This window comes from Pelophylax lessonae (genome assembly GCF_965119305.1).
Source record: "Pelophylax lessonae genome assembly, chromosome: 9".
NCBI lineage: Eukaryota > Metazoa > Chordata > Amphibia > Anura > Ranidae > Pelophylax > Pelophylax lessonae.
Window position 1 is genome coordinate 186,977,754 of NC_138776.1, and position 19,490 is coordinate 186,997,243.

Below are 19,490 nucleotides of genomic sequence, written 5' to 3' on the forward strand. Positions count from 1 at the left end.
CTTAACCAGATTTCTGTCGAATTTTAGTGTCCCCCCAGAAGTTGCTTGGTGTTTTTTGAGCATTGAGCAGATTGATCTCCTGCCTGATGGTGCATGAATTGTTCTAGTACCAAAATTACTTGGCAGAGTTGGAGGCAACCAATGACCAACAATGTAAGCGGGCACTACAAAAACCTCTCCCTAAGGGCCACCTCTCCCACTGGCCCCCAAGCTAGAGGGCCACCTTTCCCACTGGTCAACAATGTCAGGATAAGTCAATGTCAAGTAGTACGAAATATTTAAAATGGAGCCCCACCTTTAGAGTTTAATTGTCCTGATCCCCTGCCTGATGGTGCATGAATGGTTCTAGTACCAAAATTACTGGGCAGAGTCGGAGGCAACCAATGATCATCAATGTAAGTGGGCACTACAGTGACCACCAATCTCTAAGGGCCACCTTTCTACTGAAAATTATTTAAAGAACCGCCTCATCCATTAGCCGCCAAACTGAAGGGTAACCTCTTCCACTGGCCACTCAAACTGAAGGGCCACCTCTCGCACTGGGTCCCCAAACTGAAGGGCCACCTCTCGCACTGGGTCCCCAAACTGAAGGGCCACCTCTCGCACTGGGTCCCCAAACTGAAGGGCCACCTCTCGCACTGGGTCCCCAAACTGAAGGGCCACCTTTCCCACTGACCAACAATGTAAGGATAAGTCAATGTCAAAGTGGTTCAAGTAAATATTTAAAATGGAGCCCCACCTGCAGAGATGAATTGTTCTATAAATCCATTCAAGCACAACAATAATTGTTCTGCATTCTTTTAAACTAATTTTATGAACTCAATCTAAGAATACCAAGGTCTGAAGTTGGTCTTTATTTTCTAGGTAAGAAAGTCTTCTATCCAGTTGTATTCAGTCTTTACAATCCTGCAATTGTGTATGCCAATCTAGATGCACCACCCTCGGTGGAGCAACAGCTGGTGAGTATAGCACTATATAAACTATTGGATAGCTCTATGGGCTCACACAACCACAGTACGAATGTTGGGAAAAGACCAGAATAACATGGGATAAAATGACATGAGCTTTTCATGGCAATTGCTGCAGAAAATCCGGTCAGCAGGCCCTAACATACCACCTGCAGGCTGCCAGTGGTAAATATCGAATCCAGTATTACCTGTTTACCCTAAACCAAGAAAGAAACATGTATGTGTAATTACATTTTTGATGTTTGGTTCCTTTTTTAACAATTTAAAAAAAGGAAATAAATGTGAAGTTGTTGCCTAATGTCAGATTAAAATCCGGTTGGCTATTATGTAACAACAAATTCACTTTCATTCCTTCTACAGTAACCCCCACCCCCAGTTATGTAAGTTACTGGTATGAAAAGTTTTTGTGTGACCTTTAATAAGTGATGGAACGAAGGCTGGCAGACTCGTATACTTCTCATTATGAAGTTAAGAAATGTGAAAACAGTTTTTAGTCGTCTAGCTGAGCTGTCCTGTTTACATGACTCACGCACAGATGGTTTTCCTGTAAAATGTAGGTGCGAGTTCTCACTCTTCCTCTATTACACTGCAAATTGCTATGTTTAATTTTTAAGCTGATTTCCAGACACATGGCCTACAAATGATCTGACATGTAACGGAGCTGAATTATCAGCCTGGAGTATCCATCCAGTCCTGAGATTTACACAGCCCTGCCAGACAGCAGAGTTAGCCTGGTGAACTGAACAGTTTCTGCAGCTGTTAAGGAACTCAGCTGTGTCACTTCCCTACCTCCAGCCTGTTATTGATAATCAAGGAGCAGAAACAGACTGATGAGGTCATCTCTCTGCTCTCTCTACCTTTCAGCATGTTGCTTGTCAGTATATCAGCATTGCAGCACACCTGATTAGCCCCTGGTGCTGCCTCTTTTCTCCCTGGCAGGGCTGCTGTACAAGGGATCTTAAAGCAAAGTTCTGCTTTAAGGCCTCCTCCCCCACTCCTGTTTTGTGAAATTGAGTTTTTGGGGAGGAGGTGGGGAGCGGGTGCCCAATTTTGACAGGTGTCTGCTTCCACTTCCAATCCAACCGTCTTGGCCAGGGGTGTCAAACTAAATTTCATTGCAGGCCGCATCAGCATTATGGTTGTCCCTAAAGGGCCAGTTTTATTCTGTAAGACCACATGTCAAGAGCACCCTCCCAACATCAAATTTCAAGAGCTCCCCCACACACACACATACACACACACACCCACACATACACACACACACACACACACACACACACACACACACCACAAGTCAAGAGTCCATCACCATCCGTTATATCAAAGTGCACCCCCCTTAGCTTGTGCTACTGCTGGGAAGAAGCTGGGGGCAGAGCTGGGAAGTAGAAAGTTCAGGGTTTAGAGGCGGACCACAGGAGGGCTGGAGGCGGACCAGAGTAAGGAGGGCCGAAGGCGGACCAGAGTAAGGAGGGCCAGAGGCGGACCAGAGTAAGGAGGGCCGGAGGCGGACCAGAGTAAGGAGGGCCGGAGGCGGACCAGAGTAAGGAGGGCCGGAGGCGGACCAGAGTAAGGAGGGCCGGAGGCGGACCAGAGTAAGGAGGGCCGGAGGCGGACCAGAGTAAGGAGGGCCGGAGGCGGACCAGAGGAAGGAGGGCCGGAGGCGGACCAGAGGAGAGCTGGAGTCAGCTGCCAGAGTTTGCTGAATGCTGAAACCAGGAGAGGAGGAGTAAAGGGGCATAGGATCTGGGCGGAGATGTTCTCTCCTATCTGCTGACAACCGCTGAGACGAGGTGGGTGCAGAGACGAGAGATGTGAGGGCCACATCAAAGGGCCTGGCATCGGCCCGCTGGGCTTGTGTTTGACACGTGTGGTCTAGGCAATCAGAAGTTTTCTGGTTCCAGAAGACTGCAGGACCGTTCACAGTGCGCAGCACAGCTCAAGCATGCGCAGTGGGCACCTGGCTGTGAAGCTGCAAGTTGTCACAGCTGGGGGCCAATAGTAAAGATGTTGGGAGAGAGAGGACACGGGGAAAGCGGCTGGGGTGAGCACATCGCTGGATCCTGGGACAGGTGAGTGGCTGCTTATTAAAAGTCAGCAAGGACAGTTTTTGTAGCTGCTGACTTTTAATTTTCATTTAAGGGACTGGAGCTCCTCTTTAAGTAAAATTTTGGTATAGAATCAGAGGGGTGGAGTACTCAAAAAAAAAAAAAAAAAAAACCTTTACTCCCCTCTATGGTCGCAGTATCCAGGGGTTTACATTTTCAATAAAAAAAATAAAAATAAAAAACTACTTGTCCAAGGGACTAAATAGAGGTCTCAGTCTACTTGTCCCTTGAGACAATCTACTTGTCCTAAAAAAAAAAAAAATATATAAATAAGGTGAAGGGTTGGTGTTTTTTTTAGGCAGAGATGCTTTTAGGAATGTCTGGGGCTTTTACGAAAAGGAGCTTCATGGCGTTTTTAAACTTTTAATGTTTTTAACATTGCGACGTTTATCTCCTACTCACCTTCTTGGCTGTCCCCAGCAGCGCACCCCGGGGACTAGCAGGGAGAGGAGAGCCCTTGCAGTGTGATGAGCACTGATTGGCTGCTCGTCAGGAAAGGGGCGTGTCGGGCTCTCAACGCTCAGCAGAAGCACATAGTAAGTAAATGAGGCGCCGGCCCCAATGACAAAAAAAAAAACATTATTCCTTCAGGTTACCTTCTCACATGGAGGCTCTTGGGTGCTCAGTATAAACGCATGCTGAGCAGCCAAATCAAACTCCTGTGTCCGCTCCCTTAAAGGAGAAGTTCACCTTCTTAAAAAACAAAATAATAAATGCACATTTTTTTGCAGGTAATTTGCATTTACTATGATTTTTTTTTTAGGAGTCTGGAAAGCATTGCACCAGTGATCAGCAGATTGCAGGTGCAATGCAGGACTCCTGCACACTGTCAGTGTAATCTTCCCGCTCGTACATTGTACATTCTATGGGCTGACAGGGAGAATCAATGATCTACCAGAGCCCTCAACAGCTCCATTATAGTTCATTGTGAACTGCTAGCCGACAGCCGCAGAGGGTATCGGTACTTGTAGTTGATTCATTCACAGAACCCCCCCCTGCCTCCATACTGCTGTCACACAGATGGCTCAGATCACTGAGCTGCTGTAGAAGTGGGAACATGTTATATGTTCTACTCTAAAAACAGGTAGAACATGCAATATTCTTGAGGTGAAAGCTGCCAGAGCCGTTTTTGCGTTTAAAAACTAACTAAAACAAAAAATAGTTTTAGGCCTGAAGATCACATAAAACCCCAAAACATATATTTTCTAAAAGCAGACACCCTAGAGAACAAAATGGTGGTAGTTCCAATTTTTTATGTCACATGATATTACCACAGAGTCGCATTCAGGTCAGGAACAAGATGGGGAGGAGAGCGAACATGTGTCTTTGTCTGGTGCTCTCCTCCCTCCCCTCTACCTGGCAGCAACGCTATGCCAGTCCCAGGCCCACAGATGGTGCCTGGGATACATAGTGGGGGAGGGGCACTGCTTTCCTGCAGCAGGGCCTAATGTCCCGAGCACCTCCCGGTTCTGGGTGGTGTCCCGAGCACCTCCCGGTTCTGGGTGGTGTCCCGAGCACCTCCCGGTTCTGGGTGGTGTCCCGAGCACCTCCCGGTTCTGGGTGGTGTCCCGAGCACCTCCCCTTTCTGGGTGGTGTCCCGAGCACCTCCCCGGTTCTGGGTGGTGTCCCGAGCACCTCCCCGGTTCTGGGTGGTGTCCCGAGCACCTCCCCGGTTCTGGGTGGTGTCCCGAGCACCTCCCCGGTTCTGGGTGGTGTCCCGAGCACCTCCCCGGTTCTGGGTGGTGTCCCGAGCACCTCCCCGGTTCTGGGTGGTGTCCCGAGCACCTCCCCGGTTCTGGGTGGTGTCCCGAGCACCTCCCCGGTTCTGGGTGGTGTCCCGAGCACCTCCCCGGTTCTGGGTGGTGTCCCGAGCACCTCCCCGGTTCTGGGTGGTGTCCCGAGCACCTCCCCGGTTCTGGGTGGTGTCCCGAGCACCTCCCCGGTTCTGGGTGGTGTCCCGAGCACCTCCCCGGTTCTGGGTGGTGTCCCGAGCACCTCCCCGGTTCTGGGTGGTGTCCCGAGCACCTCCCCGGGTCTGGGTGGTGTCCCGAGCACCTCCCCGGGTCTGGGTGGTGTCCCGAGCACCTCCCCGGGTCTGGGTGGTGTCCCGAGCACCTCCCCGGGTCTGGGTGGTGTCCCGAGCACCTCCCCGGGTCTGGGTGGTGTCCCGAGCACCTCCCCGGGTCTGGGTGGTGTCCCGAGCACCTCCCGGGTCTGGGTGGTGTCCCGAGCACCCCCTTGGGCCCCTCCCGGGTCTGAAGCATCCCTGTGATGTCAGCGGACAGCAGGCTTTAGCCCGCTGTTGGCTGATTCTGGGTCCCACATGAGAAGTATGACCAACACTCTTTGACTGTACTTCTCTTTTAAGAATACATTTAAAGGGTTTTTAAATGAACACACAATTTTCATGGATTTCTTTATATCTGCCTGGAGTTCCCTTATAAAGACAGAAAGATGGTCCATAGTGAAATGTAAACCATACACCAGAGGTGGGGGACTTGAGTCACATGACTTGATTTAAGTCAGACTTAAGTCACCAGTTTGAGGACTTGAGACTTGCTTGACTAAAATTAATAAAAGACTCGACTTGACTTTGACTTGGTATTCATGACTTGAGACTTGACTTTGACTTGAGACATATGACTCGAAATGACTACTTTTTTAAGTTATTAAATATTTGCATTTTCTCAAGATGTGTTAAAGCAAAATGAATGTGCCTGTTATGTTTCTGACACCACAGTCACTTAAAACACCTCAGTGTGTTCTGATTTTTTGGACACTGGCTGCTTAACAATGGAAATACTTAAAGTGGAGTTCCACCCATTTTAATAAGTTTAGATGTACGTAATCCCCTTTAAAAATGCTTTTACCAATGGAAACTATTTTTTTTTGCAAGGAAATACCTTTCTTTCTGCTTTATTCATCTGCATTTCCGCGTCCGGCCGCCTATTGGCGATTATGTCACTAGTCGATTCGCAAGGGCTGCTGGGATGTAATTGCCTAGTGACGAAATCTCGCATTATTACACTGGCACCAGCTGTACTCAGAGATGTATTGCTTGGAGTCCGCGCTCCGCCCCGCCTCCTCTCAGTGAGCTCTACAGAATGTAATGCTTTCAGTCCGCGCTCACTGAGAGGAGACTCAAAGCAATACATCCCGTAGAGCTCACTGAGAGGAGGCGGGGCGGAGCGCGGACTCCAAGCAATACATCTCTGAGTACAGCTGGTGCCAGTGTAATAATGCGAGATTTTGTCACTAGGCGATACGCACAGGCTGCTGGGATACATCCCAGCAGCCCTTGTGAATCGCCTAGTGACGTTATCGCCTATAGGCGGCCGGACCCGGAAGTGCCAATGAATAAAGAAGAAAAAAAGGTATTTCCTTGCAATAAAAAAAAAAAAATAGTTTCCATTGGTAAAAGCATTTTTAAAGGGGATTACTTGCATCTAAACTTATTAAAATGGGTGGAACTCCACTTTAACATGTTTTTAGTGACTGTGGTGTTGAAACATGACCGGACGAAGGATTTTGAGCTGTTTGGGCATTCAAAGTGTTTCTTTAATATGCCAAGAAAAAAGCACTAAGCAGTTTTGTTATGGTTGAAAATAAAACAAAACCTTTCCTGACCAATGACTTTTAACTGATTTAAAGGTGAAAATTGGGGTAGATCAGTATTTTGACTTGATTTGTGACTTGACCAAAATAAATGACTTGACTTGCTTGACTTTTAGCAGGGACTCGACTTGACTTGCTTGCTTGAGACTTGAAGGTTAAGACTTGAGACTTGCACATGTGTGACTTACTCCCATGTCTGCCATACAGACACTACAAAACCAGAAGAGGGTTGTTAGACATGTACCACTTGTAATATTACTTTTCATTGCCTTAGGTTCATAAGAAAGACTCCGGCTTCTGGAGAGATTTTGGATTTGGCATGACATGTCAGTATAAATCCGATTTCTTATCAATAGGTAAGTCGTCATACTTTGTATGTTCAGCAAAGTAATTCAATTCGTCACAAATTCCTTATTAAAACAAATAGTTACCACTACTGTTTTGTGACATGCTTAAAGTGGTTGTAAACCATATTTAATCCGTAATTACATATACCCAGTGAAGTGACTGGCCTCAGGTAATACACAGAGATGACATTAATCCTCAGATAGAAGTTGCACCTGTTTATCTGCAGTTTTCTCTTCTCTACAGCTGTTCAAGGTCCAGAATTTATGGAATTGACAAAGCTTTTCTTAGCTGTCAGAAAAAAAGGGGGTGGAGAGCTGAAGTTTAAGTTCAGTGAGGAGATGACACCCCCCCCCCCCCCTGCACACAGGAACAGAGCTAAAGCGTGTGCTGGAGCCCCCCCATGCCCTGTCAATTTTTTTCTCTTGGTGTCAGGAAAACTTGTCAGAAGGGAGTCATGCTGATAGCAGAGGAATGAAGCAGCAGATAGAAATTACACTTGGTGCTCCTAATTGAGAAAAAGTACACACTATAGAGGGATATGCTTTGTTCATATTTCGTGTTCCAGTGATCCTCCTCCTCCCATCCCCCACTTCTACTGTTAGCACTTTTTTTTAAGGATATGGGTAACAATTTTTTGCAGGTACCCACTTCTACTGGAATCACCTAGGAGATCCCAGCAGAGGTTCACCCCGCCCACAGCCTCCTGGGACACATCACAGGTCCCAGAAGGCTGCAGTTCGATTCACACAAAAGATCTGAGAATTCTGGTGCACAAGGAGAGTCTCTATACAGTTCTAAGATATATTGGGCAAAAAGCCCAGTCCATGGAATATTTTTTCAGGGCATCAAATGCATAAAATTCCATATAGATTAAATAGTGTAGGTTGCAGCAATGGTGACAGCCATCCTGTCCAGTTCTGTAGAGGTATAAGCAAAGGAAGGGGGTTTGAGGCACCACCTAAGTGCAGTATTAGAAGCAAGATTTTATTCACACTAGATAAACACTTAGCAGTATCAGCAGAAACTTTGCTCATTATGTAATAAAGGCCGCTGCTCGCCTCTGTCCTGCAGGCTCCGCTAGGTGGTCTGGGTAGCTAGGGGATTGTGGCAAGCCTGTAGAGCAAACTAGAGACTCCGAGCGCGTAGCCTGCCTTACAAAACCCGACCGACATCCGGCTGTCGCTTCCCCCTGGTGACATCACTTCCACCGGTGGGTTCCACGTTGGCTAGCGTGGACTTCCTGGATCTGCAGGGCATCCATGCCCTTCTCCACCAACTCCCAGCTACCCGGACCACCTAGTGGAGCCTGCAGGATGGAGGTGAACAGGAGACCCCTACTACATGATGAGCAAGTTTTCTGCTGATACTCTGAGTGTTTATCTAGTGTGAATAAAATCTTGCTTCTAATACTGCACTTAGGTGGCGTCTTCCCCCTTCCTTTGCTAGTTCTATTCACACAGCACAGTGTTACTCACGCATGTGCAATGGGGAGTCGGCTGTGAAGTCAGTGAGTTACAGCCGGCTTCCCACAGTGTCAGGGACCTGAAGAATGGGCCAGGATGGGGACAGCGCTGGATCCTTGGACAGGTAAGTTTTTTTTATTTTTTTTTTTTGTTTTTTTTTTCCAGTAGCTGCTAACTTTTTAAATGTTTTCCAGTGTGAAGATCTGCTTTACGTTAAAAAATGTATGAATTACTTCTCTAGTAAGTAAAATGTGCAATGAATGATATGCCCACCATTGTAAAACTTTCTCTATTCCACGTATCCACATCTATATCCACATTTAGGACGCTTGCTGATCATTATTGATGGTTTGTCTCCCTCTAGTGGAAAGATTGGGAAATAACGATTTTGTTCTTGGTCTGCTTCTTTTTGTCTCTTCCAGGTGGCTTTGATTTGGAAGTCAGAGGCTGGGGAGGAGAAGATGTTCATTTGTACAGAAAATACCTTCATGGGGATTTGATTGTGGTGCGAACACCAGTGCCGGGCCTGTTTCATCTATGGCATGAGAAGCATTGTGTGGATGAACTCACTCCAGAGCAGTATCGCATGTGCATCCAGTCTAAGGCCATGAATGAGGCCTCCCACCCACACCTCGGCATGTTGGTGTTCCGGGACGAAATTGAGGCCCACTTGCGCAAGCAAGCCTTCAGGACAAATAATGAAGCAGAGGCATGAGCCATCAGGATGGAACCATAAAAACTAGAAAAGAATTGTCAGCTGGGTCTGAATAGAAAAAAAGGGTACAATATTATGGATGCAGGACATCATCCATAATACATAAAGCCCAGCATATCATGGGAGCATTGATGCTTTGTGTGCCATACTATCCATTGCAATGGTGTCTGGGTAATTCTGGACAGGGATCAGAGCTCTTGTACCCCAACTATGCTTTGTGTGTCTGTTCAGCACAGAAAATAATCAGATTTAATAATATGTTTACGCTATCTGATCAGGATATCCATATCTAGCTGAGAATTGTATTCCCATGTCATAAATAAGCACAGCAAAGGGAACACATAGGTACGTCTGGGCTCAGTAATGGACAGTTTTTGTGCCTTACTACTGCAGAGGGAGCGACCCCCTATGATCACTGCAGGAAAAGGAGAATGTGTAAATATTCAATTTATTGTGCTTTTTTCTTTTTTTTACTTTTGCTAAGTTTGATTTATGTTGTTTTGGTCTCTTTTTTTCACTTTGATTGTCACAAGCATTCAGAAGGAATGATGTAGAACTGTCAAGGACATCCTTTACATTACGGTTAAAGAATTCCATGATGTCAGCCAGTTATGTGAATAGTTTTCTTGGTGTACGCTGGCAGGTCAGATTAAGCACAATTATTTTTCATAGCACCTCCGCTGCCAGAGGAGAGGGTGACATAGCACAGCAATTAGCTAATCAGTGACAATTTTATATGAAGTAAATGGTATGACTGAACCCCAATGATGTATCCTGGGCTTCTAGAAAAGGCTAGAAGGTGCTGTAAGCAGCCACGGTGCTTTACATTAGGCTAAAGACTTGTTAAAGGTACAGTCCAGTTAGAAAATGAAGCCTTGATTGGCATACGGGAAGATATTGATTATCTGCTCCATTCACGTTTTCATCCAGGCCTTTCTTCTGTAGGTAATCTGGTGAACAGTGATCTAAGAATGTACCTACTTGTGATGCTGGAACCTGTGCTGCAAGCTCTGTACCACCTCCCGTATATAGTACCTGCTTGTGATGCTGGAACCTGCGCTGCAAGCTCTGTACCGCCTCCCGCATATAGTACCTGCTTGTGATGCTGGAACCTGCGCTGCAAGCTCCGTACTGCCTCCCGCATATAGTACCTGCTTGTGATGCTGGAACCTGCGCTGCAAGCTCTGTACCTCCTCCCGTATATAGTACCTGCTTGTGATGCTGGAACCTGCGCTGCAAGCTCTGTACCTCCTCCCGCATATAGTACCTGCTTGTGATGCTGGAACCTGCGCTGCAAGCTCTGTACCTCCTCCCGTATATAGTACCTGCTTGTGATGCTGGAACCTGCGCTGCAAGCTCTGTACCGCCTCCCGCATATAGTAGCTGCTTGTGATGCTGGAACCTGCGCTGCAAGCTCCGTACCGCCTCCCGCATATAGTAGCTGCTTGTGATGCTGGAACCTGTGCTGCAAGCTCTGTACCGCCTCCCGTATATAGTACCTGCTTGTGATGCTGGAACCTGCGCTGCAAGCTCTGTACCGCCTCCCGCATATAGTAGCTGCTTGTGATGCTGGAACCTGCAGTGCAAGCTCTGTACCTCCTCCCGCATATAGTAGCTGCTTGTGATGCTGGAACCTGCAGTCCTATCTCTTTACCGCCTCCCACATATAGTACCTGCTTGTGATGCTGGAACCTGCAGTGCAAGCTCTGTACCGCCTCCTGCATATAGTACCTGCTTGTGATGCTGGAACCTGCAGTGCAAGCTCCGTACCGCCTCCCACATATAGTACCTGCTTGTGATGCTGGAACCTGCGCTGCAAGCTCCGTACCGCCTCCCGCATATAGTACCTGCTTGTGATGCTGGAACCTGCGCTGCAAGCGCCGTACCTCCTCCCGCATATAGTACCTGCTTGTGATGCTGGAACCTGCGCTGCAAGCTCCGTACCGCCTCCCGCATATAGTACCTGCTTGTGATGCTGGAACCTGCGCTGCAAGCTCTGTACCGCCTCCCGCATATAGTACCTGCTTGTGATGCTGGAACCTGCGCTGCAAGCTCTGTACCGCCTCCCGCATATAGTACCTGCTTGTGATGCTGGAACCTGCGCTGCAAGCGCCGTACCTCCTCCCGCATATAGTACCTGCTTGTGATGCTGGAACCTGCAGTGCAAGCTCTGTACCTCCTCCCGCATATAGTACCGGCTTGTGATGCTGGAACCTGCAGTGCAAGCTCTGTACCTCCTCCCACATGTAGTACCTGCAGTGCAAGCTCTGTACTTCCTCCCACATATAGTAGCTGACATATTTGCTTTGGTTGGACTGTACCCATTAACATGTTTAATAAAGTATATGTGAACCCCTACCTTGCAAAACAACCCATCTAAAATAGAAATAAAGGGCAAAATGTTTGTGTGTGTGTATAGATATAAAAACATTATAAATACCTTTCTTTTTCTATAAGTGATCACATACCTTCTGTCCTCAGCTGCATAAGGGGCTTAGAGAGCTGGGGTAGAAGAAACCACAGTACAGTGATCTCCCAGTAAATGGCTGTATATATGGTGGGGGGAAAGGGGGGAGAGTGTGTCAGTACAAGTGGAAACATTGGAGCACAGGCAGGTTGTTCCCCCAGCACAGCCAGAAAACAGACCATGCTGGGATGGATGTACTACTTTGCCTAGTGTGGTCAGTTTAGAAACAGGAGAGCAGTAGGGATTGACAGGATTACCAGAGATTTTACAGAAAAGAAGCAATACAATGAGGATCATCTTTAAGTACAGGATAGAGCACATATCAGGAATATTAAATGTTGGGGTAACATTCTTTGGAGCTTCACTGATCTAAAGAACAGTTAAAGATGATCATCACTTGTGAAAATAACTTGTTCTTTTAATGCATATCTTAGTGTAACTGTTCTATGAAAATAGAGGAAAAAAAAATCAACTTTTTCAGACAAACCCCACCCCACCCCCCATGACATCATGCAGGGGTTATTCTCCTCCACAACAGCTGCATCTTTCATTCACCGAGATCTATGAATGAATGAACTACAAGTCCCATCTTCCACGCAGCAGACAGACTTTCATTTCTCAGTGGAACACAAGTGAGATACTCACCGTACATTTAGTCCACTGGCATTTCCTCCAGCTCCGTATTTGAAAGCCCATACTTGTGTATGGCAGAGCGCTGCAGGAGCCTGGCATTGCGCCTGTGATCCAACGATTGCAGTACTTTGCAGGCTCCATCTAAAAATATGGGCATTCTTTTTTTTTTTAAAGGGTGAATTTAACCCGTCCAGATTTGCTTCATAGAATCAAGAGGATTTACACCGGCTCAGATTCACTCCGAGGTACAACTAGCCTTTAAATCAGAACCTAGCCATGCACACAACCAATTATATTTGTATTATTTTGTAAAAAAAAAAAAATAGTTTTCTGCGCCTAATTGCAAAATAAATGTGAAGAGATTTTGTTTTTGTGAGTATAGATCGGAACTGGTTCAAATAGAATGCTTCTAAAATAATCCCAGCTCTCCTTGCTGGATCTGTCACTATGATGTCATGGGATGGGTGGGCACATCTCTAACACTTGGTGATTTATTGAGTTTCTTTGCTTTAGGAGCCCATGTTATGTGTGAATGTCATTGTTATTTTGTAGCACAATATTTATACACTTCCACCGTTTAGAATGGTCTATTTATTTAAAAGTTCACCTTTTTTCAGACACTTTCAAAAATTTAAAGCAAGTCCTGCTTAAAGTGTTACTAAACCCAGGAGCTTGCAATCACTATATCTGGTCTCTCACAGTACACAGAACATGGAGATGTAAATATAAACTGCTAAATACCTTCTCATCAGCAGTATGTATCAGTCCGTGACTTCTATCAGTGTCTGGTTAAAGCTTGTAGAAGGAGTTATTATTCTCCTCTGACTGTCCCATGAAGATGCAGGATCCCTGACCCTCTGTCTGGGCAGTGCTGATTGGACCTGTGCTGATCACATGCACCCTCCCAAGGAAAAAAAAAACTCTCTATCAATACACACCAAACTGAGCATGTGCAGAGTGACTCCAAGGGCTCTGTCTGATCAAGAGATGGATTGGGGAAGTGGAAGAATTGGAGGATCAGAGAGGTTGGGATTTTTACCCAAGGTGGAGAATTAACCCCTTAGGTTCCTCAGTGAGTGTAACAAGCCTGTTTTACTCCGTATACAGACAGATTTTACTGTTGTGTGTTTTATTAATGCTTTAAAGCGGAGTTGCAGTCATTTTTTTGTTTATTAAAAGTCAGCAGCTACAAAAAGTGTGGCTGCTGACTTGATAAACTGCCACTCACCTGTCTCAATATCCAGGAGTGTACTCACCCCAGCCGTGTTCCCCCCCATGTCCTCCCTTGGCGGCGCTGGCATCTCTACTATGGGCACCCAGCTGTGACCGCTTGCGTGCCCACTGCACATGTGCAAGCGGTGCTGCACTCTGACTGGTCCCAAAGTCTTCCAGGACCTGCCATGTGTCCCAGAAGACTTCAGGAAGGGGAACTTCTGCTTCCAATCACCTAAGGTGACCGGAACAGAAGTGGGAGCACGTACCTGTAAAAATCCCCCCTCCCCCCCAAAAATCTCAGCCGGGAGGAGGCCTTAAAGCGGAAGTTCCACTTTTGGGTGGTATTCTACTTTAAGTCCAACTAGAAGGGGCCTGGCATTGCCTTCATTATTCCTAAAACCATGGATGTTGATTGGTCATAACTTTCCAAACGTAAAGACAAAGCCCTGCCAAACCAAAGAGAGCAGTCTTACTGGCTACTGAGAAGTTCTTACTGGACAGGGTGGGCAGGGCTTAGACCATTTAGGTGGGAAGCCCTGGCCTTACTAATGGAGTAAAGCAAGCATCAAGCAGAAGGACATAAGACCGTATTCAAACAGGATAACCTAGGGTAGCCACCAAACAATAGGACGTACGTTTCTGGTGGATTCCAGTAATGTCACGTGTGTCTGTTTACGTGATCACTTCCACTTTCAGATCTTTGAAAATCAAACCTGTCAAAGAAATAAACTTGTACAATAGCAATTCCAAAAGGAAATAATGGTTGTGGGTTGATTTAAAGCAGAAATCTACTCCTCTTGGATCCAGCGATGTTGCGTCCCGGAGTTGCCCTCTGGCCGCTGACATCTTTGGACAGTTGGCTTCCAGGTCTTGATCGCCGGCCACTTTCATTTCATTGGTTGGTCAGGGATGACATCACTCCGCAGGTGGGGAGTGCAGTCCACTTTAGCATTGCTAAATTTCCACAGTGAGCTGTACAAGGGTAGACAGGCAAGTAACTTTTTAGTGTAGAAGAGACAAAGGATGTCTCTTCTGCATTAAAAATCCTAATCCTGGCTGTTCAGCCATTTTTTTTTTTTTTTTTTTTTTTTATAGCTAAAGTTTCACTTTAATCTTACCTTAAGATTAAAACATTTTTTTTTTTTTTAAATAAATACAAGGCACACCTTCGACACAATTCCCTAAGAATTATGGGATTTCAAGGATGTGCACAGCTGTGACCTGTTGAGGGTTGTGGCTCTGGCTAGGACCTTGCAGAAAAGTAGTATGGAGGTCTACATTAAAGCTGACCCCCTCCTTACCAAACCAAACACTGCAGGCGCATGCTGATATAGAAACCTATTCCATGCCCATGTAAAGTAAAAAATATGTTGGTGAACTTGCAATTGAATTCATTTAACTTCCTGATTTGCTGGTGACCTAGCTAGGCCTTCAGCTGTCCCATGGGAAGGCTACGTCACCAATGCCTATCTGTAGATCTTATGAGTATAATGTGGGATCTCACAAAATTGATTTATTTTTTTTTTTTTTTTTGTGATTGCTTATATGTTGCCATGGCTTCAGCAGTGTGTCAGCTGGCATAATGCCACTCGCATTGCTAACACCTTGGCAACACATAAACAATAAACCACATCCTGATGTTCATTGACGGATAGAGCACCCGGAGTTGTAATTTTTCTGACACTGCTTGTAACAAAGAGAGGGAGTATATCCCCTGGGACTGCCTATAGCTGTAGCCAGATTATTTTTTCTGCCTAGTGTCCTACTCCTGTAGGGGGCAGTATAACCCAATGGTTATGAATATCAGGAGCTGTGTCCATCAATGAACATCAGAGAAATGTCAAAAATCCCTTTTTCTCTTAATGAAGGATTTCTTTTTGATCTAGTCGTGTTTTTCTTCCTTGCCTCTCAAATTCTGGAATTCTCCAATTACAGCCCATCTTACCATTTACCAAAGAGCTTTGCTTTTTTAGGAAAAAGATGTAAGAAAACAAGACTGGACATTACTTTGTTGTCACAAATAACAAGCAATGGAATAAAGTTTTTTTTTATTTTATTTTGGCTATGAACGATGTTTTGTTTCTATTTGTATGTTCTACTGTTTACAGTATTTGGTGGACTGAAGTCCCACCATTCACATACAATGTTTTGTCTACTTCTGAACCAGTAGTATTACAGTTTATATAAACCAGTTCAAAATCATGGATTTTGTGTCTTTTTTTTTTTTTTTTTTTACCGTTGCCTTTATATATAAAGTTATATATATATAAAGATGCTTTTTAAAGTGGTTACATGTTCTCTTTATGGTGAGGTATACACAGCACCAGGGAACAAAGGACACGACGTATTCCATCTGAGATCTACAGCACCATTTTTACATTTATAACCCATCCACTATGCTGCAGGGGGCCTTAAACTTGGCACTGACCTGCACTGAAAAAGTACTAAGAATGGAGAAAAGTGTGAATGGGAACATTCAGTAACCAGATAACATTGTTGGGTTGACGTGTAGTCCATCTAGTTCAGCCAATAGAAAACCTCCATATACACAATCCTTTACCCACAGTTGATCCAGGGGAAGTGAAAAAAACCCCAATAAAGCTTCATCCAATTTGCTCCAGCGGGGAAAAAAAAAAAACCCATCCTGAATTCCAGGAGGCAATTGGATATTCCCTGGATAACCAATCCCTGGTGTTATTACCTAGAAATGTTAATATCCAGTTATATTCTGTACATTTAGGATCTATCCAGCTCTTCTTTTTTTTTTTTTTAAACAATCTACTCCACAAAACTTAGAAGTGCAGTTGCAGTAGATCTGAGGGGTGCAAGGAAATAAAAACAGAATTTTTGCTTGCACATGATTGGATGATAGAAATAAGCAGAGCTTCCCCTCATTTCAGATCTTCCCCCTCATTTCAGAGCTCCCCCATCATTTCAGAGCTCCCCTCTCATTTCAGAGCTCCCCCGTAATTTCAGAGCTCCCCTCTCATTTTAGATCTTCCCCCTCATTTTAGATCTTCCCCCCCTCATTTCAGATCTACCCCTCTCGTTTCAGATCTTCCCCCTCATTTCAGAGCTCCCCTCTCGTTTCAGATCTTCCCCTCTCGTTTCAGATCTTCCCCCTCTCGTTTCAGATCTTCCCCCTCTCGTTTCAGATCTTCCCCCTCTCGTTTCAGATCCTCCCCCCTCGTTTCAGATCCTCCCCCCTCGTTTCAGATCCTCCCCCCTCGTTTCAGATCTTCCCCTCCCCTCTCATTTCAGAGCTCCCCTCTCGTTTCAGATCTTCCCCTCTCGTTTCAGATCTTCCCCCTCTCGTTTCAGATCTTCCCCCTCTCGTTTCAGATCTTCCCCCTCTCGTTTCAGATCCTCCCCTCTCGTTTCAGATCCTCCCCCCTCGTTTCAGATCCTCCCCCCTCGTTTCAGATCTTCCCCTCCCCTCTCATTTCAGAGCTTCCCCCCCCCCAAAATTTCAGAGCTTCCCTTAGATTTACAGTGACCGCACTTCCAAATCACTTGCAGTGCACAGTGGATTTGCCTTTAGTAAATAAACCCCACTGTGTCTAGTTAAATAAGTTGTTTTCTTCAAGCTTTAGTGTGTGGCTGCATGTCTTCTAGAGACCTTAGGTTAAGCAGTTCTCTCCCAATGATACAGTTCATTTAGTGAACAAAAATGGTCTTTCTGACACTTGTACTGTAGGAAAACTGTATGATATAAATGTGAAATTCTTTACATGCTGCAGCATTTCAATAGATGATCTCAAACATCATACAGAAAACAGTGGAAATCCGATAAATGAAAACTCCAGGCCGCAGATCCATTTTGAAGCAAGTCTGTATTTATTTATGCAAGCACAGTAGGTCAAACACAGAATACCCTGCTTCACAGTACAGCTTGGATTGGACGAGCTGGTGGCAATAGAACATAAATACCCAAATAATACAGTCATGGAATAGTTCAAACTGAAAGGGAGAGTACGTTGTAGAGAAACAGATGTACATGAGAAGAGCTCAGTACTGTGAAAGAGAAGCAGAAGGCTGAGAATCCCTCTGTGACCGAGACTTACACACCATCCTCCTTTATATCACAAACACTTTCTACGTGAAAGAATTCCCTTTTATCCAATTATAAGGCTTTCTGTAGAGAATCGGGACCATGTCGTGTCTGAGGTTTCCAGGCCATCTAGGTGCAATGGCGGATTAAATGTGATTGGCCATTGTCGTATGGATGGTAATTGGAGGGTAGGTCTTCATTTTAGAAAACCAGTTACTGATCGTTCAATCACAGAGAGGACAAATGTGTTGTGTACCGTAACCCTCAGCCCTAACGCAGAGCACTGAAACTGAATGCGCCTTTCAGATGATATCAGAATGGTTTTAATCAGCGAGTTAAAGGGGACACAAAGAATAAGTTTGTCCTATTTGTCAGAGATGATTCTCTGTCTTATTACTATTGAAGTGTTTTATTCTATCTATATCATCAAATGCTTTCTTTATAGCACCCCTTTTCATTATGCTTGCTTTGTACTTGAGAGTGTTCTCAGGGCTAAAGTGCAATACATGGTTTCTTTTCAATGCTATTTGTAATGCTCCAGTAAAGGTGGCCATAGATAGTAGAGGCAGGCGGGCTTTGGTAGAAAATCTAGAGCCCAGCTCCAGTCAAAATGCTTCTTTTTGTTTTTTTTTCCCTCCATGCAGTGGGACTGTGCCTGCGCTGCATGGGTTAGCTTCTCATTTTGTCTAGTGGTGAACACAGAGCCTATATTCACCGATCCTTCTATCCTCCAGCATTGGAACGTTCCTGATGTCTTAACATCAAGAGCTGGTCTATGGGCGTGATGACGTCAGGAACATTCCACTGCCCTAGACTGCTGAGGGGTGCTAGGAGTATCGAAGGATTAGGTGAGTATATCTCCAATCCCCTAGACAAAAACAAGCACTTAACCCAGGCAGTGTTGGGAGATGCCAACTACATGGACAAAAACAAATTGCCCGGAGTACAGCTTTAAAAACTGATCACCTTCATATGCAAATATAATGCATACAATTGACTCTATATACTGACTAATCCCTTCTCCTAAGGGAAGTTTGTTGTATATGTTACTGGATGCCCTTACTTTCATCCAAAAATGTGATACCGGGCACTACGGTGGCTTAGCGGTTAACAGTTCTGTCTTGCAGTAATGGGATTCTCAGTTAGAATCTTGACCAGGACACCAACTGCAAGCAATGTATATGCTCTCCGTGTGATTGTGTGAGTGTCCTACAACTACACTGGTTTCCTTCTACACTCCAAAAGATATACGGATAGATTGATTGGCCCTATGATGTGGGGGTCTAAAAATCCCAACAGCAGCCTCCTATGGCAGACCCTGTTAATACTCCCTGGGGTGGCTAATGTGGCTCTGGTACGCATTTCAGGTATGGAGCCACAAACAAGTAAGGCTCTGGTTCTAAGGTTAAAGAAGGACACTGAAGATCACAACTTGGTCATGGTAGTGGAGAAGGGAAACATCATACCTTTTGTGGTACTGTTTGTAGTTGACTGCTACTGCTGGACATAATTAAGTTCAGTTAGTACAATAACCATTTAAAGGCCATAAATGCCCTTACATTAGCTAAAAGATTTATATCGTCACTGTGCCCGACTCTATTTAAAGAAGTTGTTTTGGTCCTTAAGCAGTTTTTTTCATGCAATTCTTTAACTGCAAATACTAAAGCTTTGGCCACATATCATCTAATGCAGGGGTGTACAAACTACGGCCCTCCAGCTGTTGCAGTACTACACGTCCCCTATAGCATTGTAAAACTCTGACATTCACAGATTTAACTAGGCATGATGGGAATTGTAGTTGCTGAACAGCTGGAGGGCCATAGTTTGGACACCCCTGATCTAATGGGTCCCTTGATACTATAAAAGGGGACTTTGTTGAACATTAGTGACAATATCGTTTTTCTTTTTAG

The 19,490-nt window shown here is 45.3% G+C and overlaps 1 protein-coding gene across 1 annotated transcript in view; it reads left to right on the forward strand.

Annotated features, from left to right (window-relative positions):
• The window catches only part of CSGALNACT2 (chondroitin sulfate N-acetylgalactosaminyltransferase 2), a 110,202-nt gene extending 100,971 nt beyond the window's left edge, over nucleotides 1-9,231 (forward strand). Inside the window, exons 6-8 of the mRNA XM_082267361.1 lie at nucleotides 865-959; nucleotides 6,963-7,044; nucleotides 8,922-9,231. Of these exons, the coding sequence (XP_082123487.1) occupies nucleotides 865-959; nucleotides 6,963-7,044; nucleotides 8,922-9,214 (470 nt within the window). The 3' untranslated portion in view covers nucleotides 9,215-9,231. The remainder of the gene's footprint in view (nucleotides 1-864; nucleotides 960-6,962; nucleotides 7,045-8,921) is intronic.
• The last annotated feature ends 10,259 nt before the right edge of the window (nucleotides 9,232-19,490 follow it).